The 27,971-nt window shown below is 34.9% G+C and overlaps 2 protein-coding genes and 2 pseudogenes across 6 annotated transcripts; all 4 read left to right on the top strand.

Moving 5' to 3' along the window:
- The first annotated feature begins 157 nt into the window (after positions 1 to 157).
- Positions 158 to 5,448, top strand: LOC143904637 (protein unc-45 homolog B-like; annotated as a pseudogene). Its single transcript, XR_013258998.1, has 6 exons — positions 158 to 253; positions 1,121 to 1,179; positions 1,897 to 1,948; positions 2,519 to 2,823; positions 2,909 to 3,349; positions 3,844 to 5,448. The product of XR_013258998.1 is annotated as a protein unc-45 homolog B-like (transcript).
- LOC143904636 (protein unc-45 homolog B-like) lies at positions 5,197 to 14,334 on the top strand. Its single transcript, XM_077419454.1, has 5 exons — positions 5,197 to 5,307; positions 10,504 to 10,923; positions 11,260 to 11,562; positions 11,642 to 11,890; positions 12,414 to 14,334. Exons 1-5 carry the CDS (start codon positions 5,197 to 5,199, stop codon positions 14,148 to 14,150), a joined length of 2,820 nt encoding a protein of 939 aa, XP_077275580.1. The 3' UTR covers positions 14,151 to 14,334.
- Positions 8,720 to 27,669, top strand: LOC143904669 (protein unc-45 homolog B-like). Of its 3 annotated transcripts, none has more exons than XM_077419482.1 (5): positions 8,720 to 9,152; positions 23,915 to 24,328; positions 24,696 to 24,995; positions 25,082 to 25,516; positions 25,911 to 27,669. In XM_077419482.1, exons 2-5 carry the CDS (start codon positions 23,927 to 23,929, stop codon positions 27,573 to 27,575), a joined length of 2,802 nt encoding a protein of 933 aa, XP_077275608.1. In that variant the 5' UTR covers positions 8,720 to 9,152; positions 23,915 to 23,926; the 3' UTR covers positions 27,576 to 27,669. The 3 variants fall into 3 exon arrangements, with proteins under 3 accessions (XP_077275608.1, XP_077275606.1, XP_077275607.1); XM_077419480.1 differs by lacking the exon at positions 8,720 to 9,152 and adding an exon at positions 22,382 to 22,489; XM_077419481.1 differs by lacking the exon at positions 8,720 to 9,152 and adding an exon at positions 22,492 to 22,578.
- LOC143904662 (protein unc-45 homolog B-like) lies at positions 16,119 to 21,636 on the top strand (annotated as a pseudogene). The gene is made up of 5 exons (XR_013259007.1): positions 16,119 to 16,251; positions 17,619 to 18,054; positions 18,431 to 18,760; positions 18,850 to 19,263; positions 19,614 to 21,636. The product of XR_013259007.1 is annotated as a protein unc-45 homolog B-like (transcript).
- Positions 27,670 to 27,971: the final 302 nt, after the last annotated feature.

Raw genomic sequence — 27,971 nt, 5'->3', positions numbered from 1 at the left:
TTTAAAATATTATTTAAAATTTTTTGTCATCAATAATAACTAACTACTTCATAATACTTAAAACAATAATGATTCCATCGATATATCGATTATAGTACTAGGTATCGCTTCTGTAATAAAGTATCCCGCGACTTGTGTTTATCGTTAGACGAGTCCGATGGCTCGTTACTATAACACGAATGGTAAGACTGAGATAGTGGACGTCAACAACGAAATCGGACTGAAATGTGTAAAATCCTGGTTCTACTTTAAGGTAGTTAATCCGTGACTATACTGTCAAAAAGTTAATAATAAGCAAATGACGTATAGTATTTGTCTGGGATTGTTCGCGTTATGCAAGTGTGTGTGTATAAGAATCTCATATGTATGTACATACATGTATATATAGACACTAATATTCAAAGTTTAGCTATCACATGCGTTCATCGCTAATATCAGAAATTGTGTACTTTATGTATCAATTACTGCGTGAAACTAGACGTTCAAAGGTCTTGTATTTTTGTAAGTATATTTTTACAAGTCTCTTTTATCGTCTTCTTGTTTTCCATAAAAGTTGCAAGAGTAGTTTAATCGCTACAATTATAGAAACATATCAGACGCCGTAATTGTATTTGTGATACATGTAAAAAGTACTAACTTTGATTCCAATTATCTCAACTTCGGTACTTCAATTTCTTTCTAATTGTATAAATGTGTAAATCGTTTTTACATTAATTAATATATTGTTCAAATCTTATGAGGTTTCCAAGAAATCGAGTTTACGAACTAACTATTTTAAACGATTCGTGGCAGTGAGATTCACAGTAAATTATTGATATAAAAATCAATTTTATGCGCCATGTAATGGAAATAAAGTTTGAAAATTTACATGCGTATAGAAAAAAATTGTAAACTTAATGTTACACGTTATTAATTACTTCAATAAGTATTATACATACAATTATACATGTATATGTACAAGGAAAATTGGTTCTATTAAAAATTGAGAAAATTTACTGGTTGAATTTTAGAAAATTTGTTTTAGTAGAATTTTACTGTGAAATCTGACGCAAATTGCAATACATCTTAACCAGAAACTTCAATTTACGATATTGCACAAATGTGATTTGAATCCGCTCAGATTCAAGTACAGAAAATACGAAAACTACCGGCTTTAAAAGTGCATTGCACAATAGACCTGTAAGTTATTTCCATTATTAGATTATTAATAGATTGATAGCATTATTCAGTTTATATTGAACTCCAGTGCTAGCTCCTATTTATGTCGAAGACTGCCGAAAATAAACCCGTTATTCAATGATTAATAAAAATCAGCTTTCTAATACAAAAATAGTTGCTACAATCAATTACAATTTATATGCAAGTTTCACATTAGAAAGTGCATGCAATGCTATAATTATTAAACTGTAAGTTTATTTTGGACCCATTAATGTCTCATACTTGCATATTATAATTAATTTATAAAAAATTTATAACCTGTGCTTTTCACATTTAAGATAATGTATAAAAAGAGAGTCTTTCAATGTTAAAAAAAATTTCAACATCATATATTTTGTATTGTAGAGTTATTCCACCATGCCAAAGTCAAATATGACTACACAGAAATGGAAAAAGAAGGGTGAAGAAAAGTTTAACAAAGACAATTGGTCTAAAGCCTTATAATTATATATTAAGTCACTACACAAACGCAATTGAATTAGTAACAGACGACACTGAGAAGGGATTGTATTACGATAATCGAGCTGCCGCATATTTTGAGCAGGGCAATTATACGACGAAGCGCTTGAAGACTGCAACAGTGTGAAAGATATATGTATATTATAAATTATTTTCTAATTTTTCCACAGCAATGTTTTGCAGATTTTTAGCACTAAAGAGTTAGAAATATTCGAGGAGACACATCACAACGCAATTTCATGAATTTTCACACAAACATATTAAGGAAAATGTAAGTATTAATGCCAAAATAAATATTTATATAACTACAAAAAGCCATCAACTTGCAAGACACGTTAATTTGGTGACAGTAGATAATATAATAATTGTAACACATTTTTCATACTCAATATATGTATTTTAATAAGAGTTCTTATTTCACTCAGTATTACATGAGGAAACGGGCTTGGAAAAATTAGCGGGGAAAGAATACCCTGTTGAGCTTGACTCTAGTCTGGCATTGTAAGGAGACATGAGAGGTGTAGCATAAGTGGGAGATGGCAACATCGCCGGTGAAATACCACTACTTTCATCGTTTCCTTACTTACTCGGTTAGGCGGAGCGCGTGTCCTAGCGGTCACGGTGTTCTAGAGCCAATAAGCGCGTCAGAGTAGCGTATAATTTAACAAACGGATTTGAATTCTTGTTCTCTTATTATATAATTAGTTATTCCTATTGATTAATAGTACACACATTAAATATATAAAAATTACGTGATACAAATATAATCTTTTACCTTTAATTTATATTTTTATCACAGATTATTATATTCAAACATGCGCTTGATTTCGTTTTGTATTAGGTATCACAAATGATGGGTCTAGCGTTTAACGTGAGCATAGATAAGGAGAAACGTGAAAATGCCATGATTAATCTGCTTAGGCTCGCAAGTTGGAGTCCTGATGCTTACAAGATCTTCGAAAAAGAAGTGGGGGAGAACGATGAAGCGATCTGTAGCACAATTCGTATTGTAGACGAATTATGCAAAAACAATATTAAAATTATACTGAGCTCACTATGATAAATGTTGTTTTGCCTTGATGTCTGGAAATTATGAACAGCAAATCTACAGAGAGAGAGTCAACCCAGTCTCAATACTGTTTACAGGTAAATAGTGTATCAAGCGAAATATACATGTAGTTATCATATGCATATGTTTTAGTAATTAATTTATTGTGTATTTCGGTTTCAGAATATATTAAACAAATACAGCGGCATGAATAATGAACCCAGTTCAAAACCCGATGTGGATTTGTGCGAAGAGCATAAGGAAGAAATTGACAATATTCTGTCGTGCTTGTTGGATAAAATAGAGAATAAAACAACAACAGGCATTGCTAGAGACGCAATAATAGAACTCATTACGCGTAACATTCATTATACTGCGTTAGACTGGGCCAAACGGTTAATCGAGTTTGACGGTTTAGAAAAATTAATGGAGATAGCCAGTCAATTGGAGGAATAGCAATACGAATCTTCATTGAATATCACATCTTCCACGCAAACTGTAACCAGTGTATGCTTAGCAAAAATATGTGAAAACTTGTACAATGATGATGCTAAGAAATTTTTCAACATTATTATTAATGAATTTATTAAAGATGAATGGAATTTGACGACTGTAACATCTAATGTATGAGTTTTTTAACTTTTGATCTTCCCCGATGACTTAAATTGTTTTACAATGAAAGTAGCATATTTTTAACTGTAGTATATTTGAGAAATTGTCGATATTGTATATTCTGTATGTTTCAAATTAAAATATGATAATAACAGAGTTGAATCAAAATTTATTGGAGAATGACTTTCATTTATCGTATTTTCTGAAGTTAATTTGCTCTTAATTAGAGATTTCTCTTATTTTCAATCAAAATTTAGTAATATTAAAATTGTCTTGATTTTTTTAAATTAGTTATTGTTTCACAAAATGCAAAAATTTATAAATTGTTAATCGATTGTTTTACAGGTGCGTGCAATAGTCGCAATGACAACCTTAACACTCTTTAAAGTTGCAGACGTAATTATTACTGAAGACGGGTTTGATGAGATGATTGTTGGTTTTTCGGAAAAAAATAACATATTGCTACGAAACTTGATTTGCGAATTTATCTGTGTCGTTGTAACCAAATATGGCGAATTCAAGGCGTACGTTTATATAGGTCGAAGTTTTTAACTATATTAGAAAATTTGTATTATTCTAAGGATCTGGATGATACAATTCGAGTTCGAGCGTTTGTGGTTATTTGCAAGATGAACAAATTCAAAGAATCGATAAGAAGATATCGGACTGTCCATACGTTCGAGGAACAGATAAATACATGGCTGGAGGTTTGCAGACGATTCTTGATCAATCCTCAAAAAGATATGAGAAAATGGGCCGTTGAAGGTCTGTCGTATCTCACTTTCAACATCGGAGTCAAAAAGAAATTAATCGAAGACCGAGAAGCCGTTCAAGCGATAATCGCGTTTGCCAAAAGACTGAAAATCAATCGGTTCTCTACCGGGTGGACATATTGTTGCTGAACTTGTGCCACGCTTATAACAATAAAGATGTTCTCATACCCGAGATATTAATGTTTCTCGAATATTTTCATCTTGAGAATCATATATTGATTGAGGACAGAGACGTGGGAGAAAGACGGCGCGTGTTATTAGCGCATGCCGGTGTGACCAGCGCTTTGGTGAGTCTCACTAAAACAGATAACCAGAATAGCAAGGAATTGATAGCCCACGTTTTTGATGCAATATGCAGTTAAGAGAAATTGAGAAAAATGGTTGTTGATGAAGGCGGTACGGAGGCATTGTTATCGTTAGCGCTGAGTGGCACAGACAAGAGAAAGAAGATAGCTTCGCAAGTTCTAGTCCATCTGGCACTCACGATACCTTCTGAGGTTGCGTTTCCTGGTCAGATGATCATGCAGGTTGTCCGGCCAATCTTTAATCTCCTGAAACGGAAGTATGACGCTCTTGCGATTAACATTCTATCAGTTTTGTGCAATCTAGCTAGTGTCAATGACAGCATGCGACAACATATATTTAACGAGGCAGGATATGAGAGATTATCGCGCATTTTGATTTATAGCCACAAAACAGCAAGTCAACGCTATTGGGGAAGATTTAGGGTCGCAGAACTTTTCGATAATTTGGCATTAAACCGCGAAGTTGCTATTAAATTTTACGAGCATGCCAAAGCTAAGGAAGTTATGAAATCAATGTTGGATATATTTTGTGCTTCTACGGAGATAAAAACAAGGCATTGGCTGGGACCCTGGGGCTGGAGTGAGACTCACGGCGGTTGACAACAAATATTGCGAGAAAATGCTTGATAGGATATATTCTTTGGACGAGAATGCGATACCCTTACAGGTTTTACTCTATAATTCAGACAGTGATGTTTAAAATATAGAGGTGTTAAAACTGTGCTAAACATAATGAAAAGCACGAAAGGTTGCTACAAAACTCATGGAAACTGACATAATAATGGAACAACTAAGAGAATTGAGCAAGAACAATACTGTGCAAAACAAGATCAAGGAATTAGCATCCCTTGCTTTAGAGGTTGCTGCAGAATGGGGCAAACTCAAGAGAAACGTCGAACGGAACGGATCGTCACAGAGCACTGATAATATAGAACATTTGATTAAAAAGACTAAATGCGAAGATTAATTGGAATATAAATAATATATTATATAATAGAATTTTATTTTTTATTTTTTAATAATATAGCGCATTGTCTAGTACACTGTATAGCACACTATATAGTGCTGTATAGTACAATTAATAAATAATGTAATTTCGAATTTACAAGACTCTTGCTACGGCGCTTTTTACCCACGATAAATAACATACTGGCTTCTTCCAGCACAAAAGTATACTCTTTCTCGACAGGCTTGAGTCATCGTTATATCTCTAAGGTGTCTCATTAGTTACGTCGGTCACGTGTGGTTACGAAAAGCCAATCCGAATAAAATTCTATTCCAACGAGACGGCACACGGTGCTTTTTTTGAATAATGCTTGTCAGTTTAAGTTACTCCTTGAAAAGTCCTAGAATCGTAAACATAGAGCGAGCACAAGAAGTTTAAAGGCTCGAGCGACACGAAAGAATTCTTAACCAAGAGAAAGCTGTGGGACAGGTAAAGAATCTACATTCTGTTATGTTTTGCCGCGATCATCTAAATAAAAACTTGCAGCGTGCGACGTAATCCAATTCGATGTAATAAAGGTATTTGTAACCAACGTAAGATTACTACATTTTGCCTGAAAATACCTCAACAAATCGTTGAGGCAAGTAGAACAAAACGTACGTTTCATCCCCGCTGGATCACGCTATTGTATATCTTATTCAAGTGAAACGGTAAAACCAAACCAGCCAGTATTTACATTGTATAGGGCTATTCAACACAGTACACGAGATCTCCTGAATATATTGCAATTAGAGCATTAGAGTGAAGTTTAGAAATATCTCATGTTATACGAAGAAAGAGCAGGCGACGTATGACAAAACACCCTAATTTTATAATAATTTGTATTAATGTTTCTTTAACCAAACAACCACTCGGTGACGAAACGTTGAATACTGTCATATAAACAAAGATGTCGATGGAACGAGATTTAATCTCACGCAATTGAATTTCTCGCGAGACTCAGATAAATTGCACGCCTTCCCAGATACGCTTTTGTCGAAAAATATAAATTTTTGACTCATAAAAAAAAGAACTGTAAATTGCTCTTGACTAGTGCAGCGAAATGTACATAATTGTTTTTCTCGCATTAAAACGAATTGAAGTATCTACGTGTAATGTCATAAATAATTACAATCAGTAGGTTGATAGCATTATTTAGTCTATATACTATATTTTATTTCAATGCTCCTATATTTATCCCAAAGGTAATTTACCGAAGTAAACCTGTCTTTCAATGCTAGTGCAAGTTAGCTGCTCTCTAATATAAAAATGTTGCAACAATCGATTATGATTTGTATATTTAAGTTTTACGTTAGAAAGTGCAATGTTATTATTAAACTGTAAGTTAATTTTGACTCATTGCATAAATAACATTCTAGCATCATCAAGCACAGAAGTATTATACTCTTTCTCGACAGGCTTGAGTCATCGTTATATCTCTGCAAAAAATCTTCCTGTTAATTCTTGATTGCTGGTCTTGCTGGTTAAAATTTTTTTGCTCTGTTGCCAGCAATCGGTGGAGCTCGGAGAGTGCCGAAGACGTATAGACGATTTTCATCTCGATTATTCGCCTGATTCTTGCAAAGTAGAAACGCCGGCTAATGTTGCCGCCGATAATATTTATTTATCTTTCCGCAACCAATCAACTTACATAAGTTTTATAAAAATATATTATGGTGTATATATGTATGCACAATGGTGTACGAGCTATTCACGCTTTTTAGGTTTTTTACAATGGTTTCAATTGTCGAGTCCGCATCATTGAAGACTTCATCGTTTTTCATGTTTCCACAGATAGTCCGGAAAACATGAGCAACTTCTTCTGCACAGTTGAAATAATCTCCAATGTAGTAAAGAGCGATATAAGCATAAAGCATATATCACGATCATATTAAAATGTGTGCAAGAGAACGCTTTCTAAACGCAAACAATAATGTTTAGTTGTACAATATTAATTATACTATGATGAGCATATAAACTTATTACTTATATTACTAATTTGCAATTCATTAAATAACGGTACATTTGTTAAAGCAAAATATTTTTAATCGCTATAGTCTTCTATAAGACATCTTTAATTTTCCAAATGGCAAGTTCACCACGGCATCCAGTTGAACAGCAACATTTCCGCATCTTCATTTCTTATCAGCGTCTCGAATTCTTGCCTCCCTACATGCTTCAGATAAAACTCACCAAAGTTCACTCGGACCTTTAATATTGACGTTCTGCAGTCTGGTTTCCAAGTCAAGAAGCTAGCTGAAAGATACACATTTGTAAGAACGATCGTCAGATTTCTGAAACGTTCTTAATTACATCTTGCTCGACGTCTGAATTCAATGTACAGTTCTCGACGCTATTGGCTCACGATCCAGAGGTCCCGAGTTCGAATCCCACCTAGGTAAGTGTGTTTTTCAAATACGAGAAAATATTTATAATCATAGACTGCATCTTAAGAAACAAATATTTAGTTATAAAATAGTAATTAAATAATAAAATTAAAAATATTTTTTTTGAGTGTGTTATAAGATTACTTTAAACAATAATTTTTTAAAGTGTCCAAATTTACCTTTAATTTTTTTTTAGTTTTTCTTTAAAGTAAGTTTAAAGGTTTTTTTAAAAGATTTTTAAGGTAAATTTTCCCAAGGGATACCTAGTGCTTCTCTCGTCCGAATTATCTCCTAAGATGTCATCTTCCAGCTCCCCTCCCAGAAGTGCACATGTTCATGCACTCTCTTAAGGATTACCATCATTTCTTGCTTAGCGGTTGCACCGTTTTCCTCAGACTTGATCGAGCTCCTTCTCGACGCATCATCTGCGGAAGCTCTCGGAGCAATCTGGTGTGCGATTTGTAACGCTCGGTCTTGTAATTGCCTATGCTGTATCGCAAACAGGTACACAGACGCTCGCGGTTGTTGCACCTATTATGAGAAAAAAACGCTGAATTTTAAAGTGAAAATCACAATACGTAAGAGCGACCAATTGCAACACTCAAACTCCGCGAAATCTCAGCTTGTAACTTTATAATTTTGTACGAATGAAAAAAATAGTTTGAAAAAAACAGCAGCTGTTTAAGAAGAAATGCAGCGGATTGAAAAGAATTGTACGCATTTATAAAAATCCTCATACGGTTTCGGAAGAACCGCGCGCCGTTTTAAACGGTTCAAAAAAATCGTCGGTGTATTTGACGCATGCAATCATTATTTGTAAACAAAATTATATTATAAATTTCATGACATTCTTAACATTTTACATTTTCCTTATCCCCTTCAGGATCATTAGCGCATATGCGGATACGTATGTATACTTGACGACGATCGGGCATTCTTATTTAGGACTCTAATCCTAGCGTTAATCTTGATGTAATTCAAACCGAGCCTCTCTATTGGTTGTTGGGATCTTACTTCAGCGAACAATATCGACGAATTATTGCGTCGCGACGCAACGTCTCACTTGTAGTTTTGTTTTGTGTTCAACGTTTACGTTCAACGAGTTCGAGCTTATCGCCGATAATAATTTCTCCTGAGTTCTGAATTCCGCAAAAAATCAATCTGATGGCCTTCCACGCGGTCGAGTTTGTGCTTTCGAAATCCACGTGATGCGCAGCGTCGTGCCTCATTAGCTACGCCGATGCTTGCCAGTTTAAATTACTACTTGAAAAGTTCTGGGATTACGAGACAATCTTTGATTGAGCGAGTGGATGAAGTTTGAGGGCTCGAACGACACGAGAGAACAAAGAAAAAGCAATCCGACAGGTAATAAAAGATCTTATATATTCCGTTCTATTTCGCAGACGATCTACATAAAAGCTTGCCACGCGTTCGATGTGATCCAATTCGATGTAATAAAAAGATATTCGTATAACAAACGTGTAAGATTATAACTATTATTACTTTACGGCCGAAAATACCTCGACGAATCGTCGAGGCAAGTAGAGCAAAACGTTTTATCTCCGCTCGACCACAATATTGTATATATCTTAAACAAGTGAAACAGTAAAGCTAACAATAAGTGATCGAGCCAGTAATTCCAATAATGTAGGACTATTAAACACAGTATACGAATTCTTCTGAATAAGTTGCAATTAGAGCATTATAAACGTTTAGAACCATCTCATGTTATTCGAAGAAAGAGCGACGTATGACAAAACACCCTAATTTTATAATAAATCGTATTAATGTCTCTTTTTTTCATGTAACTGAAAAATTAACTTTCGTGTACTCGTAATATTTATCTCGTCGAAATGTGACCCTCTACGAATCTAAAGTCTTTGTTGCTCGAGTCTTTATTTTCTTATGCTACTTTTCAGCCACCGATCGTTGTGACGATCTGTTTAAGTATATGAAACACGTTTGAACTGGTTTAAACAGACCAAAAAACTGAATGTGTCAAAGAAAAAAATCGAAAAACAACCACTCTGTTGACGGAACATTAAATACCGTTATATAGACAAAAATATCGATGAAACGATATTTAATCTCACGCGCAATTGATTTCTCAAATAAATCGCACGCCTTCCCAAGCACGCTTTCGTCGAAGAATATAAATTTTCGATTCATAAAAAGGAGAAGTGTAAATTGCCCCTGACTATTGCAGCGAAATGTACACATTATTGCTTTTCTCGCATTAAAACGAATTGAAGTATCTACGTGTATAATGTCATGAATCGTTGTCGATCCAAACCCGAACTGTCGCAATCGATAATAATTGAATTACAATCAATAGTAGATTGGATAACATTATTCAGTCGATATTTAACCCCAATGCTCCTATATCTATGTCGAAGATAATTTATCGAAAATAAACCTGTCTTTCAATGCTAGTGCAAGTTAGCTGCTCTCTAATATAAAAATTGTTGCAACAATCGATTATGATTTATATGCCAGTTTTACGTTAAAAAATGCAATGTGATTATTATTAAATTGTAAGTTTATTTTTGACCCATTAATGTCCCATACTTACGTATAATTATTTTGTGACAAGTTCATAATCTGTTCGCATTTAAGATAATATGTATAAAATGTCGTAGAGAGTCTTTCCAAATGTGTGTGTGTGTGTGTGTGTGTGTTAAACATAAATTAAAATGTCATATATTTTGTGTTGTAGTATTCTTCCACCATGGCAGAGTCAGATATGACTGCACAGAAATGGAAAGAGGAGGGTGATAAAGAATTTAACCGCAGAAATTGGTCTGAAGCCATAAGTCACTACACAAAAGCAATTGAACTAGCAACAGACGACACTGAGAAAGGATTGTATTATGATAAACGAGCTGCCACATATTTCGAGCTGCGTGATTACGACAAAACGATTGAAGATTGCGACAGTGCAATGTTAAAAATATTTCATAACGTTTCCATAACATTGTTTCGCAGATTTTTAGCATTAATAGAGTTAGAGAAATTTGAGGAGGCATTCGAAAAGAATCAGGACGAGAAAATTATTTCATCTTGCTCAAATGACATATTACCTGAGCACATAGTGGCGCAATTTCGTGAAATTTTAGACAAACATATTAAGAAAAGAGCAAGTATTAATGTCAAAATAAATAACTACAAAACATCACCAACTTGCAAGACACATTAATTTAAACTAGATAATGTAAAAATAATAACACATTTTTCATACTCAATATATTTTAATAAGAGTTCTTATTTTACTCAATATATTACATATAATTTGACAAACGGGTTTGAGTTCTTGTCTCTCTTATTACATAATTATTTCTTCTTATCAATTAATAATCTACACACTATATGGGTAAATAGTACGTCATGCAAATATAATCTTTCATAGTTAATATATATTTTTATTACAGACCATTTTATATTTAAATATACGCTTACTTTCGTTTTGTATTAGGTATCACAAATGAAAAATTTAGCACTTAACGTAAACGCAGATGAAGAGAAACGTGAAAACGCCATAATTATTCTGCTGAGACTTGTACGTTGGAAAACTGATGCCTACAAAATCTTCATAAAGGAACTGGAAGAGAATGATGAAGTAATCTGTAGCGCGATTCGTATTGTAGGCGAGTCATGCAATAAAGGCAATGTTAGTCGAACTAAGTCCACTATGATAAACGTTGTTTTGCCTTGGTGTCTAGAAATGATAAACAGCCCATATACAGAGAAAGTCAACGCATCTCAATATTGTTTACAAGTAAATATTATCGCGACTAAAACGTAGTTAGCATATACTCGTATTTCTGTAATTAATTTATTGTGTAACTCGGTTTTAGAGTATATTAAACACTTGTTGCGGCAAAAACGATGAACCCGATTCAATACCCGACGAGGCTTTGTGCAAGAAGCATAAAAAAGTGATTGACAAGATTCTGTCATGCTTGTTGGATAAAATAGAAAATGAAACCACAACAAGCATTGCTAGAGACGCATTAATAGAATTTATTACACGTAACATTCATTATACTGCGTTACACTGGGCCAAACTGTTGATCGAGTTTGGCGGTTTGCAAAAATTAATGGAGGTAGCCAGTCAATGCGAAAGCGGATATTACGACGGATATTACAATTTGTTTGATATTACGTCTTCCACGCAAACTATAACCAGCGTGTGTTTAGCAAAAATCGATGAAAACTTGGATGAAAATGATAAAAAAAATTTTTTTGACATTATTAATAAATTTATTAGAGAAGAATTGAACTCGATTGACGTAGGATGTCATGTATGAATTTTGTAACTTTCAATCTTTTCCGATGACTTAAATTGTTTTAAAATGAAAAGAGCATATTTTCAACTATAGTATATTTGAGAAATTGTCGATATTGTATATTCAATATGTTTCAAATTAAAATATGATAACAGAGGGAAATTTATTGGAGAATGACTTTCATTTATCGTATTTTTTGAAGCTTAATTTACTCTTAATTAGAGATTTCTTTTATTTTCAATCAAAGTTTAATAACACTGAAACTGTCTTGATTAAAAAAAAATAATTATTGTTTCACAAATCGTAAAAATTCATAAATTGTTAATTGTTTGTTTTACAGGTGCGTGCAATAGTTGCGATGACAACCTTAACACTCGGTCCGTTTCATGTTGCAAACGCAATTATTACTCAAGACGGATTTGATTATAAAATTTTTTATTTTTTGGAAGAAAGAGAAGATGACTTATTGATAAAACAAGTGATTTGCGAATTTATCTATGCCATTGTAACGAAATATGACGAATACAACACCTTCATAAGTCAAAGTATAACTACATTGGGAATCCTGTGTTATACTGAGGACTTGGATAATTTTGAGGATCTGGATAATTCTGAGAACCTGAATAATTCTGAGGACCTGCATAATTCTGAAAACCTGAAAGATGCAATTCGAGTTCAAGCGTTTGTGGATATTTGCAAGATGACCAAATTCAAAAAGTTGAAAAAAAATATGCTGGCTATCTTTATATTCTACAAGGAACAGTGGGTAAAGTCATGGCTGAAGGTTTGCAGACAATTCTTGATCAATCCTCAGAGAGATATGAAAAAATGGGCAGTTGAAGGTCTGTCGTATCTCACTTTTGACCTCAATGTCAAAAACAAGTTGATCGAAGACCAACGAGCCATTCGAGCGATAATCGAGTTCGCCAAGACTGAAAATCAATCGATTCTCTATCAAGTAGACATATTGTTGGTGAACTTGTGCAGCGCTTATGACAAGGAAGATCTCATACCTAAAATGGAAATGTTTGTCAATTATTTTGATGTTAAGAATCAAATACTGGCCGAGGACAACTACGTGGGAGAAAGACTGCGCGTGTTAGCGGAGGCCGGTGTGACCAGCGCTTTGGTGAGCCTCGCTAAAACAGGCAGCGAAGCAAAGAATAGCAAAGAATTAATAGCTCGCGTTTTCAACGCGATATGCAGTCAACCGGATTTAAGAAAAATAGTTGTTCAAGAAGGCGGCACGGAGACATTGTTGTCGTTAGCACTGAATGGCACAAACATAGGAAAGACGGATGCTACGCGAGCCTTAGTCTATTTGGCACTCACTCCTGAGATTGCGTTTCCCGATCAGATAATCATGGAGGTTGTGCGGACGATCACAAATAATCTCTTGAACCCGGAGTGTTCCGTTAATGAGAGATGCGATGCTCTAACAGCTTTGTGCAATCTATCTAGTGTCAACGACAGCATGCGAGAACATATTTTCAGGACAGAATGTGAGAAAATTGAGCAATGTATGCGTGACGATAACGACATGTTGAAACGAACGTACATACAACTCATAAACAATTTGGTATTATCCCATGAAGTTGCTATTCAATTTGTTGAGCAGAGATCTGATCACCTTTTTGATCTTATGAATTGGTCCGTGAAAGATGACACAGATGACCATACAAAGAAGGCATTAGCTAAAACGTTAGCAACGCTAACGGCAGCCGGCAAAGAAACTTGCGAAAAATTACTCGGCTGGGATCTTTGGCCGACATTTCTACCTTTTTTACTCAATAATCCAGACGATGAATTACAACATAAAGGTACCGAAATTGCGTTAAATATGATGCAAAATGCGAAAGACGTCGCTGCAAAACTTATCAAAACAGATACAATAATAAAACGAGTGAGGGAATTGAGCGATGACACCGTGCAAAACAAGGAGATCAAGGAATTGGCTTCCCATATTTTAGAAGCTACTGCGGAATGGGACAAACTTAAGAGAGACATCGAAAGGAACGGATCGTCACAAAGCACTGATAATATAGAACATTCGATTAAAAAGATTAAACGTGAATAATTAATTGGGATCTAAATGACATATTAATGGAATATTACTTCTTATTTTAATAAATGACAGCACAATGTACAGTATATTTAATAAATAACGAAACTTTGCATTTACAAGACTTCTGTCCCGACGCTTTTTACCCATGATAAATAATATTCCAGCTTCTTCAAGCACAGAAGTATAGTTTTTCTCGACGGGCTTGGATCGTCGCTATATCTCTGCAAAAATCTCTTTCTGAATTTTTGATTACCGTTCTTGCAGGTGAAAATTTCTTTTCTTGCTGCTGCTAGCAAGAGTGGAGCTCGGAGAGAGCCGCGAACGTATATAGGTATACAATTCTTATTTCGACGTCTGATCCTTGCAAAATGGAAGCGCTTCTCTTAGCACCGCTAAACATTTGTTCATCTTGCAGCGCAACCAATCAACCGACGTATATATTTGATAATAATATATTATAATATATATCTTTATATTATTATATAGATGTACAAGCTATATATATATATATATATATATATATATATATATATATACTGACACTCTATTTTTTATAACGGATTCAAATGTTGAATCCACATTTTTGAAGATTTTATTGTTTCTGAATTCTCATGTTTCCACAGAAAATAAAAAAAAATTGAGCAGCCTACTCGTCACAGTTCAAATAATCTCCAATGTAAAGAGCAATATACCGGGAAGCGTACATCACGTTTGACACGTTAAAGTGTCATACGCTGCATTCAAAGAGTTCGGGCTTATCGCTGTAATAAAGCTCTGCTGAATTGCACGAGTTCAGTAGAGATGATCTTTTTTACTCCACCTTGGAAGGAAAAAGATAAACACTGAACTAGTGCAGCCAGTTCAGCAATAGAAAACTGATCCAATGTTTCATTTTAAATTATGCGAAAAATCTGACGGCTTTACGGTCGAATTCGCGCTTTCGAAAGTCACGTGACGCGCAGCGAAAGGTGTCTCATTAATTACGTCGGTCACGTGGTTACGAAAAGCCATAAATAATAATGTCATAAATAATTACAATCTACTGATTGTCGTTGTCGTACTGTAATAATCGACCTACTGGTCGATAGCATTATTAAGTTTATACTATATTCCATTTCAATGCTTCTATATTTATGCTAAAGGTAATTTACCGAAAGTAAACCTGTCTTTCAATGCTAGTTCAAGTTAGCTGCTCTCTAATATAAAAATATTGCAACAATCGATTATGATTTGTATATGTAAGTTTTACGTTAGAAAATGCAATGTTATTATTAAAAACTGTAAGTTAATTTTTACTCATTGCATAAATAACATTCTAGCTTCTTCAAGCACAGAAGTATACTCTTTCTCGACAGGCTTGGGTCGTCGCTATGTCTCTACAAAAGTCTCTTTGTGAGTTCTTGATCGTCGCTTTTGCAGATTAAAATTTCTTTTTTCGCTGTTGTTAGCAATCGGTGGAACTTTGAGAGTGCCGCGGACGTATAAATGGTTTTCATTTCGCCTAATTTTTGCAAAATGGAAATTGCACTCACTTGTAAAAATTCTTGTACGGTTTCGGAAGAATTGCGCGCGGTTTTGAACGGTTAAAGAAAAGGCGTCGGTGTATTTGACGCGTGCAATTATTATTTGTAATGAAACTTGCATTATAAATTTCATGGCATTCTTAACATATTATATTTTCATTACCTTCTTTAAGATCGTTAGCGCATATGCGGGTACGTATCTTGGCGACGATTGGGGATTCTTATCTAGGACTCTAGAATCCTAGTTAATTTTGATGTAATTCAAACCGAACACCCTTATTGGTCGTTTGAGATCTTATTTCAGCGAACAATATCGTCGAATTATCGCGTCGTGTCGTCTCCCTCGAAACTTTGTTTCATCGCGCGCTGCGTTCGACGAGTTCGAGCTTATATAAGACACCGTATCTCGTTCTGAATTCTGCAAAAGAGCAGTCTGACGGCCTTCCGCACACGGTCGAGTCCGCGCTTTCGAAATTCACGTGACGCGCAGCGTCGTACCTCATTAGCTTTGCCGATGCTTCCCGGTTTAAACTACTGCTTGAAAAGTGTTAGGATCGACATGAGAGAACAAAGAGAAAGTACTCCGACAGGTAATAAAGGATCTATTTCGCCGACGATCTACATGAAAGCTTGCCGCACGTTTGACGTGATCCAATTCGATGTAATAAGAAAATATTTGTAACAAACATGTAAGATTATAATTATTATTACTTTACGGCCGAAAATACCTCAACGAATCGTCGGGGCAAGTAGAGCAAAACGTTTTATCCCCGGTCGACCACAGCATTGTATATCTTACAGAAATGAAACAGTAAAGCTAAGTGATCGAGCCAGTAATTATATAGAAGTTCTCCTAAATGAGTTGCAATTTAAGAACATCTCATGTTGTACGAAGAAAGAGCAACGACGAATGACAAAACGTCCTAATTTTATAATAAATCATAATATTATAACAGATTCCAGACCAAGATACTTTTACAATGCGATAATAATGTCTCTTCTTTTTATGTAATAGAAAGATTAATTTCCGTGTACTGTGATGTTTTTTTTTTGTTGAAATGTGACCTCTTACGAATCTAAAGTCTTTGTTGAACGAGTATTCATTTTTTCGAAATTGTGGCAGTCTGTTATACGAAACACGTCCGAACTACAGACCAAAGGACTGGATGTATTAAAGATAAACAAATACACGGTTAACGGCACGTTAAATGCCCACATATAAATAAAATGTTGAAATTCAACCTCACGCAAAAAAATTTTTCGCGCTTCTCAGATAAATCGCACGTCTTTCTTGAACTAGCCTTCGTCTATTTTTTTCGAAAAACTTTCTGAACTGGTACAATAAGTTAGAGTGAATTAAGTATATTTTGTTTCACTTTAATTTATTGCACTAGTGTACTAGATCAGAAAATTCTTCGAAAAAGAACAAGCGGATGCTCTCGCCGAGGCATTTAAATTCCCGACACGAGAAATGAAGGAACGTAAATTGTTTCTGACTTTTGCAGCGAAACGTACATAATTACATTTTTTACGTTAAAACAAAATAAAATATTTTCGTGTAGCATCTTAAATCGTCGTCGATCCAAACCCGATTTTCCATAATCGACAATAATTGAATTGCAATTAGCGGCCCCAATGCTCCTAATTGTGTCAATGATGATTCACCGGAAATAAACCTGATTGTTAATGTTAAAGAAATTAGCTTTTCATTATAAAAATTGCAACAATCGATTACAATTTATATAAAGATCCTATGCTAATAATTGCATTTGTTGTTATTGAATTGTGTGTTTATATTTTCCCTCCATTATATATAATGTCTCATGCTTGCATATAAATATTTGGTAATAATTGCGTCATTTACATTTTCCGCATTTAAAATACTATGTATAAAATATCGTAGATAGTCTTTTCACGTTAAAATATATAATATAGCATTATGTAATTGATGTTGTAGAGAGTGATTTCACCATGACAGAGTCAGATATGACCGCACAGGAATGGAAAGAAAAAAGTAACGAAGAGTATAAAAAAGGCAATTGGGGTAAAGCAGTAAATCACTATACAAACGCACTGAGACTAGCAGAGGACAACGCTGAAAAAGCTGCAGTGTACTACAAAAATCGAGCTGCCGTTTATTTAATGCTGCATGATTACGACAAGGCGGTTAAAAACTGCGACATAGCGTTAATGACACATCGTAGTGATCCCAAGGCATATTATATCGCAGATGTCAAGCGCTAATGGAGTTAGAGAGATTCGAAGAGGCATATCGGGATGCGGAAATTATTATTTCATCTTACCCAAATAAAAAAATTGTTCGACCCGCAGCGACGCGCTTATTTAAAATTCTACAAAAACGTTTTAACAAAAATGCAGAAATTAGAGCCAAGGTAAATGTGTATACATTACAAGTTCATAACTATTACAAAAGTAGGTACATAATTTAACTATTACAAATGTTCATTTACTAGCAAGACATGATAATTTGGTCTCGATAATAACTGTATAATAACTGTAACACATTTCTCATACTATAGATATATTAGTATAATAAGAGTTTTTCTTTTATTCAATGTTACATTTAATTTGACAAATAGATTAAAATTTTTGTTTTTATTATTATGTATAATTATTAGCTCTTATCGTTAATAGTCTACACACACTAGATGGATAAAAAACACGTCATAAATATTATTTTTCACAATCATTTAAATTTTTTTTTTACAGATCATTATATTTAAGTATACGCTTAATTTTGCTTTATAGGTATACACAATGTTGGATCTAGCATTTAACATGAGTGCAGAAAAGAAGAAACGTGAAACCGCTATGAATGATCTGCTTGTGCTCGCACGTGAGAAAGTTGGTGCCGAGAAGATCTTCGAAGAGGAAAATTTATTCAAAATCACACATGTTGTAAAATTGCAAAAGAACGAGAAAATGATCTGTAGCGCGATTCGTATTGTAAGCGAGTTATGCAAAAACAATATTAGTCAAACCGAATCCATTATGAAATACGTCGGTCTGCCTTGATGTCTGGAAATGATGAACAGCACATCTTCAAATAGAGTCAACGCGTCTCAATATTGTTTACAAGTAAATATTTTAAGCGAAAAACGTGTAGTTATCATGCACGTATTTCAATAATTAAGAATTTAATAATTCCTTGGTTATTTCAATTTCAGAATATATTGAACACCTACAGCGGCATGAATAACGAACCCGATTCAAAACCCGACGAGACTTTGTGCGAAGAGCATAAAAAAGAAATTGACACAATTCTATCGTGCTTGTTGAATAGTGTAAAAAGTAAAACGATAACAGGCCTTGCTAGAGACGCAATAATAGAATTTATTACACGTAACATTCATTATGCTACGTTAGACTGGGCCAAACGATTGGTCGAATTTGACGGTTTAAAAAAATTAATGAAGGTGGCTAGTCAATTGGAGGAATATAAATACAAAAAATCCTCGATGAACATTACGTCTTCTACGCGATCTTTAATCAGTGTGTGCTTAGCAAAAGTATATGAAAAGATGTACTATGATGATGATAAGAAAACCTTTATCAACGCCGTCGATGATTTTATTGGAGACAATTTGCATTTGTCTTATACATTGCTTATTACAGAATTGACGGTATTTTCCAACATCTTTTTTCATTATTTAAATTATTTAAAACTAAAGGGTCATTTTTTTAATGATAGCGTTTTTGAGCAATTTAAATTCTACCATTTAAGCAACAATGTCAAAATATACTTTTTTTTCAATTATCAGTATTGTACATTCTGTTTATTGGAGATTGCGACTTTTTCATTTATGTTTTTTCTCTGAAACTTAATTTCTCTTATTTTCTTCAACCAGAGATTTCTCCTATTTTTAATTAAATTCAAAAAAAAACTAACTGTATATTAATATTTTTTAAATTAATTATTGTTTTACCAAAAAAAATCATAAATTAATCGATTGCTTTACAAGTGCGTGCAGTAGTTGCGATAACAACCTTAATATTTGGCCCGTTAGATGTTGCGGACGCAATTATCTAAAAAGAGGAGGTTTGAGATAATCCTCGCTATGGCGAAAACGGATGACGTATTGCAACAGAAAGTGGTTTGCGAATGTATCTTTGCTGCTGCGACTAAGTATAATTATCTCAACGTGTTCCTTGAAAAGGGTATAGAAACATTGGAGAACCTATATCGATCTAAGGATGATTCAATTTGGCTTCAAGCGTTTGTGAGTCTGTGCAAGTTGAGCAGATTCGAAGAGAGTAGTTTACGCAATATCGCAATTTTCAATGCGTTTCCTTATGGAATAACGAAGGATTTGGCCAAAATTTTCAGACGTTTTTTGATCAATCCCGAGAAAGAAGATATGAGAAAATGGGCCATTATAAGCGTGTCGTATCTCACCACCTACGCCGCGATCAAAAAGAAGTTGATCGAAGACGAAGAAGCCATTGAAGCGATTATCGAGCTTGCCAAGACTGACGATCAGTCGGTACTATATGCCGTGGTCACGACGTTGGTAAATTTGTGTAACGCTTATGACAATCAAGAACTCATACCCGAGATGAACGAATTGCTAGAGTTTGGCCGGCATCGTCATATTTTCGGGCGAAACGAGGAACTGAACACCGACGAATTCGTGAATAAAAGACGGTGCGCGTTAATGAAGGCCGGTGTCACCAGCGCTTTGGCGAGCCTCGCCAAAACAGACAACCGGAACTGCAAAGAATTGATAGCCCGCGTATTCAACGCGATATGTATTCCAGAAGAAATAAGAGAAGCAGTTGTTCAACAAGGCGGCACGGAGGCATTGTTGCCGTTAGCGCTGGATGGCACAGACAAGGGAAAGAAATACGCTTCGCGAGCCTTGGTGCATCTGGCACTCACAATAGATTTTGTTTGAAGTTGCATTTCCCGGTCAGCTAATCATGGAGGTTGTTCGGCCGATCGTAAATTTCCTGGACCCGGAGTGCTCCGTGAATGAGACTTGCGAGACTCTAACAGCTTTGTGCAATCTAGCTAGCGTCAACAACAACATGCGAAAACGTATATTTAACGAGGCAGGATTTGAGAAATTCGCCAACTATGTGAAATCGGATAACTACATGTTGAAACTCAAATCCGCACTACTTTTTGAAAATTTGACTTCATGCCGTGAAATTGCTATCCAATGTCGCGAGCAAGGTTCTAGAATTATGTATCTTGTGTTCGATACATTGTGGAACGACGAATCGACAAAAATGAAGATAATAAGACAGTTGATACTGGAGCAGGTCTAGCGAGGATTACGGCGGTCAGTAAAAAGACTTGTGAGAAAATATTCAACTTGGATTCCTCGATGAAAAAGCTACGCTATTTCCTCTTTAATCCAAACGTACGATATAGTAATATTAAAATTGTGCTAAACGTGATGAGAAGCATGAACGACGTCGCGCGTCGCTGCGAAGCTCATGGAAACAGACATAATAATTGAACAACTGAAGACATTGGGCTAAAACGATACCGTGCAAAACAAGATGAAGAAATTATAGCATTTCTTGCTTTCTAGAGGCTGCCGCGGAATAGGTCATAAACAAGGGAAACGTCGAAGGGAACGAATCATCACAAAGCACTGATAAAATGTAGAACATGACGATTAAAAAAATTATATGTAAATATTAACTGGGATCTAAATGTCATATTAATAGAATATTGTTTTCTTATTTTAATAAATGATAGCACAATGTGCATAGTATAATTAATAATAATAATAATGAAACTTTGCGTTTACAAGACTTCTGCCCCGGCGCTTTTTACGATAAATTTAATATTCTATGTAGCTTTTTCGAGCACAAAAAAAACTTTCTTTTCGACAGGATTGCGTCGTCGCTATGTCTCTGCGAAAATCCGTTTGTGAATTCTTGATTACCGCCCATGCAGATTAAATTTCCATCCTTCGCTGTTGCCAGCAATTAGTGAAGCTCAGAGAGTGCTAACGACGTATAGATGATTTTTATTTCGGCGGCTGGTCCTTGCAAAATGAAAGCGCTTCCTTTAGCATCGCTAAAGTTTGTTCATCATGTGGCAATCAATCTCAACCTGTATATATTTAATAATAATATATTATAATGTATACATTTATATGATTATATATAGGTGTAAAAGCTACTGACACTTTTCTGTAACGGATTCAAAGGCCGAATCCGCATCTTTAAAAATTTCATTGTTTTTGAATTCTCATATTTCCACAGAAAATAAAAAAAAAACTTGAGCAGTCTATTCGTCACAGTCCAAATAATATCCAATGTAAAGAGCAATATTCCGGGAAGCGTACATCACGTTCTACACGTTAAAGTGTCATACGCTGCGTTCAAAGAGTTCGGACTTATCGCTGTAATAAAGCTCTGCTGAACTTTTTCTATTGCTGAAGTGGCTGGCACGAGTTTAGAGATTTTCTTTTGTACTCCACCTTGGAAGGAAAGAGATAAACGCTGAACTAGTGCAGCCAGTTCAGCGATAGAAAACTGATCCAATGTCTTATTTGGAATTTTGCGAAAAATCTGACGCGGCTTTACGCGCGGTCGAATCCGCGCTTTCGAAAGTCACGTGACGCGCAGCGAAAGGTATCTCATTAGCTACGCCGGTCACATGGCTAAATAACAGCCAATCCGAATGAAATTCTATTCCAACGAGACGGCACACGGTGCTTATTTTGAATAATGCTTATCGGTTTTCAATTACTCCTTGAAAAGTTCTAGGATCGTAAACATAGAGCGAGCACAGGAAGTTTGAGGACTCGAGCGACAAGAGAGAACCTAGAGAAAACTGTGGGACAGGTAAAGAATCTACATTCTGTTCTGCTTTGCCACGATCATCTGAATAAAAGCTTGCGGCGTGCGACGTAATCCAATTAAATGTAATAAAGGTATTTGTAACCAACGTAAGATTACATTTCGCCCGGAAATAGCTCGACGAATCGTCGAGGCAAGTAGAGCAAAACGTTTCATCCCCCCGCTCGACCAAAATATTGTATATCTTACACAAGTGAAACAGTAAAGCTAAGTGATCGAGCCAGTAATTTTATTGTAGGACTATTAAACAGTACATGAGTTTTCCTAAATGGATTGCAATTAAAGCATTAACATTAACATAAACGTATTATACGTTTAGAAACATCTCATGTTATTCGAAGAAAGAGCAGGCGACGTATGACAAAACACCCTAATTTTATAATAAATTGTATTAATGTTTCTTTTCTTTCATGTAACTGAAAAATTAACTTTCGTGTACTGTAATATTTATCTCGTCGAAATGTGACCCTCCACGAATCTGAAGTCTTTGTTGCTCGAGTTTCATTTTCTTATGCTACCCTTATGCCACCGACCGTTGTGACGATATGTTTATACGAAAAATGTTCGAACTGGTTTGAACAGACTAAAGAACTGGATGTGTCAAAGAAAAAAACCGAAAAACAACCACTCGATCGGTTGACGAAACGATAAATACTGTTATATAAACAAAAATGTCAATAGAACGAGATTTAATCTCACGCAATTGAATGTCTGGCGAGACTCAGATAAATGTGCAAATGGGAAGGCGTGCAGCCTTCCCAGATACGCTTTCGTCGAAGAATTTAAATTTCCGACTCGTAAAAAGGAAGATCAAGTGAAATTTTTTCTTGACTATCGCAGCAAAATATTATATATAATTGTATTTTTCGCGCTAAAATAACGAATAGAAATATCTACGTGTAGTGCCATGAATCGTTGTCGATCCAAACCCAAACTGTCGCGATCGATAATTGAATTTAATTACAATCAGTAGATCGGATAACATTATTCAGTCCATATTTAACCCTAATGCTCCTATATTTATGTCGAAGTTAATTTACCGAAAATAATCCTGTCTTTCAATGCTAGTGCAAGTTAGCTATATTTGCTCTCTAATATAAAAATTGTTGCAACAATCGATTATAATTTTCGCCTCGGGGCATCATGACGCGCAGGGCCGAAAATTCAACTTTCGGCCCTTGTAGTGTAATATACTATTTATGCAGGTTTTACATTAGAATGGGCAATGTTATTATTAAACTGTAAGTTTATTTATAACCCATTAATGTCTCATTTTTGCATATACGTAATTTGTAATAAATTTATAATCTGTGCTTTTCGCATTTAAAATAATGTGTCATGTATAAAATATCATAGAGAGTTCTTCCATGTTAAAACATACATTGCAACATCATATATTTTGTGTTGTAGTGTTGTTCCATCATGGAAGAGTCAGATATGACTGCACTGGAATGGAATAAAAAGGGTGATGAAGAGTTTGACCGCAGAAATTGGTCTGAAGCCATAAGTCACTACACAAAAGCAATTGAACTAGCAACAGACGACACTGTGAAGGGGTGGAATTACGATAATCGAGCTGCCGCATATTTCGAACTGCGTGATTACGACAAAGCGATTGAAGACTGCGACAGTGCAATGTTAAAAATATTTCATAACTGTCCCATAACATTGATTCGCAAATTTTTAGCATTAATAGAGTTAGAGAAATTCGATGAGGCATATCAGCACACGGAGATTATTATTTCATCTTGCTCATATGACACACCATCTCAGCAGATAGTGGCGCAATTTCGTAAAATCTCACACGAACATATTAAGGAAAAAGCAAGTATTAAATGCCAAAATACATACATTATACATAACTACGAAAATTCATCAACTTTCAAGACACATTAATTTGGTCTAGATAATATAAAAATTATAACACATTTTTCATATTTTATAATATATTTTAATAAGAGTTCTTATTTCACTCAATATATATATATCACATGTAATTTGACAAACGGATTAGAGTTATTCTTGTGCCACTTATTATTTAATTATTTCTTTTCATCGATTAATAATCTACACACTATATATATGGGTATTTAAATACTACGTTATACTTGTAATCTTTTACAGTTAATTTATATATCCCTTATTACAGATCATTATATTCAAATACACGCTTAATTTCGTTTTGCATTAGGTATCCCAAATGATGGATCTAGCATTTAACGTGAGAGCAGATAAGGAGAAACGTGAAAACGCCATGATTACTTTGCTTATACTTGCACGTTGGAGAACTAATGTCTACGAGATCTTCATAAAGGAAGTGGGAAAGGATGATGAAGGGATCTGTAGCGCGATTCGTATTGTAGGCGAGTTATGCAAAAACAATGTCAGTCGAATTAAGGCTGCTATAATAGACGTTGTTTTGCCTTGGTGTCTGGAAATGATGAACAACACATCTACAGAGAGGGTCAACGCGTCTCAGTATTGTTTACAGGTAAATATTATCGACTAAAATGTAGGTAGCATCGGTATAGCATACACGTATTTCAGTAATTGATTTATTGTGTAATTCTGTTTCAGATTATATTGAACACTTACAGCGGCATGAACGATGAACCCGATTCAGAACCCGACGAGGCTTTGTGCAAGATGCATAAGGAAATAATTTACAAAATTCTGTTATGTTTGTTAGATATAATAGTAAATGAAACGACAACAGGCATTGCTAGAGACGCATTAATGGATTTTATTACACGTAACATTCATTACACTGCGTTAGATTGGGCCAAACAATTGATCGAGTTTGGTGGTTTGAAAACATTAATGGAGGTAGCCAGTCTATGCCAAAGCGAATATTGCAATTTGTTGGATATTACGCCTTCCACGCAAACTATAACCAGCGTGTGTTTAGCAAAAATCGATGAAAACTTGGATGAAAATGATAAGGAAGAATTTTTCAACGTCATTTATGAATTTATTAGAGAAGAAGTCAAATCGACTGACGTAGGATGTCATGTATGAATTTTGTAACTTTTGATCTTTTCTGATGAGTTAAATTGTTGTAAAGTAAGAGACCGAGCATTTTCTTAACTATAGTATAATATTTGTAAAATTGTCGATATTGTATATTCTACAAGTTTCAAATTAATACATAATTATAACAATGTTTATTCAAAACATATTAAAGAATAATTATTTTATCTATCGTACTTTCTAAAGCTTTATTTAGAGATTTTTCCTATTTTCAATCTTAGTTTAATAACACTGAAACTGTCTTGATTTATAAAGAAATAATTATTATATATATTATTATTATATTTATATATAAGATTGCTTAATTTTTTATTTTAAATAAATATTGTTTTATAAAACGTAAAAATTCATAAATTCTTAACATTTTTTTTTACAGGTGAATGCAATAGTTGCGATGATAACCTTAACATTCGGCCCGTTTAATGTCGCAAACACAATTATTACTGAGGACGGATTTTATATGATAATTGTGAATTTTTGGAATGAAAATAACTTATTGCTACAAAAAGTAATTTGCGAATTTATATATGTCGTTGTAACCAAATATGACGAATTCATCACGTTCATACGTGAAAGTTTACCTATATTGGAAAAACTGTTTTATTCTAAAGACTCGGATAATCTTGAAAACCTGAGATCGTTCAAATCAATTCAGTTTCGAGCGTTTGTGAATATTTGCAAGATGAACAAATTCGAAGAAATAAAATATTTCCAAGCTGTCTATATGTTCGACAAAAGAATGCAGATAATTGTATGGCTGGAGGTTTGCAGACAATTCTTGAACAGTCCTCAGAGAGATATGAGAAAATGGGCCGTTGCAGGTCTGTCGTATCTCACTTTCAACATCAAAGTCAAAAAGAAATTGATCGAAGACCGAGAAGCCGTTCAAGCGATAATCGAGTTTGCCAAGACTGAAAATCAATCGATTCTCTATCAAGTGGACATATTGTTGGTGAACTTGTGCAGCGCTTATGACAAGGAAGATCTTATAATTGAGAGGAAAACGTTTGTCGATTATTTTCATCTTGAAAAACACATACGGGCCAAGGACAACTGCGTGGGAGAAAGACGGCGCGTGTTAGCGCATGCCGGAGTGATTAGCGCTTTAGTGAGTCTCGCTAAAATAGACAGCCCGAATAGCAAAGAATTAATAGCCCGTGTTTTCAACGCGATATGCAGTGAAAAGAAATTGAGAGAAGTTATAGTTGTTGAAGAAAGCGGTACGGAGACATTGTTGTCGTTAGCGCTAGATGGCACAGACAAGGGAAAAAAATACGCTTCGCGAGCCTTGGTGCATCTGGCACTCACAATAGATCTTAAGGTTGCATTTCCCGGTCAGCTAATCATGGAGGTTATTCAGCCGATCGTAGATCTCTTGAGCTCGGAGTGTTCCGTTAATGAAAAACACAATGCTCTAACAGCTTTGTACAATCTAGCTAGTGTCAACGACAGCATGCGAAAACATATATTCAAGACAAAATATGAGAACATTGACCGCTGTATGCATGACAATGAGAACCTGTTGAAACGAATGTCCATAAAACTCACAAACAATTTGGTATCATGCTGTGAAGTTGCTATTCAACTTGTTGAGCAGAGATCTGATCAACTTCACGAACTTATAATGTGGTCCATGGTGCACGACACAAATGAATATATAATTCATACAAAGATAGCAGCAGCTGGAATGTTTGTAACGCTAACGGCAACCAGCGAAGAGGCTTGCAAAAAATTAGTCGACTGGAAATTTTTTCTGATATTCCTACGTTTTTTACTTAATAATCCAGACGATGACTTACAACATAAAGGTACCGAAATTGCGTTAAATATGATGAACAGTACGAAAGACGTCGCTGCAAAACTCATTGAAACAAATACAATAATGAAACGAGTGAGAGAATTGAGCGATAATAACACCGTGCAAAACAAGAAAATCAACAAATTAGCATCCCTTGTTCTAGAGATTGCTGCGAAATGGGACATAATCGAGAAAAATGTCGAAGGAAACAAATCGTCAAATAGCACTAATAATACAGATTAAATTCGATAATTAATTCGGATCTAAATGACATATTAATAGAATATTATTTTTTATATTAATAAATGACAGCACACAATGTACAGTATAATTAATAAATAACGAAACTTTGATGCATTTACAAGACTCCTATCTCGGCGCTTTTTTTACCCATGATAAATATTATATATTCCAGCTTTTTCAGGCACAGAAGTATACTCTTTCTCGACAGATCTGGATCGTCGCTATATCTCTGCGAAATTCTCTTTGTGAATTCTTGATTGCCGCTCTTGCAGGTTAAAATTTCTTTCTTCGCTGCTGCTAGCAATCGGTGGAGTTCGGAGAGTGCCGCGGACGTATAAACGGTTTTCATTTCGGCCCCTGACCCAAATGGAATCGCCAGCTTCTCTTAACGCCGCT

Source organism: Temnothorax americanus, unplaced genomic scaffold (genome assembly GCF_048541705.1).
Source record: "Temnothorax americanus isolate GAGA-0224 unplaced genomic scaffold, ASM4854170v1 Scaffold55, whole genome shotgun sequence".
NCBI classification, from domain to species: Eukaryota; Metazoa; Arthropoda; class Insecta; order Hymenoptera; family Formicidae; genus Temnothorax; species Temnothorax americanus.
The sequence above is the reverse complement of the archived record's forward strand: the minus strand, read 5'-3'. Positions and strand labels throughout refer to the sequence as shown.

What these genes read in the sequence shown, in the direction of transcription:
- LOC143904636 (XM_077419454.1), top strand. Translation starts at nt 5,197, where the DNA reads ATGGAACAACTAAGAGAATTGAGCAAGAACAATACTGTGCAAAACAAG. An exon ending in GGGGCAAACTCAAGAGAAAC is followed by an intron (nt 5,308 to 10,503) that starts GTCGAACGGAAC and finishes TTTGTGTTGTAG; the next exon opens with TATTCTTCCACCATGGCAGA. An exon ending in GTTTGCAAAAATTAATGGAG is followed by an intron (nt 11,891 to 12,413) that starts GTAGCCAGTCAA and finishes TTTGTTTTACAG; the next exon opens with GTGCGTGCAATAGTTGCGAT.
- LOC143904669 (XM_077419482.1), top strand. Translation starts at nt 23,927, where the DNA reads ATGGAAGAGTCAGATATGACTGCACTGGAATGGAATAAAAAGGGTGAT. An exon ending in ACGAACATATTAAGGAAAAA is followed by an intron (nt 24,329 to 24,695) that starts GCAAGTATTAAA and finishes GTTTTGCATTAG; the next exon opens with GTATCCCAAATGATGGATCT. An exon ending in CGTCTCAGTATTGTTTACAG is followed by an intron (nt 24,996 to 25,081) that starts GTAAATATTATC and finishes ATTCTGTTTCAG; the next exon opens with ATTATATTGAACACTTACAG.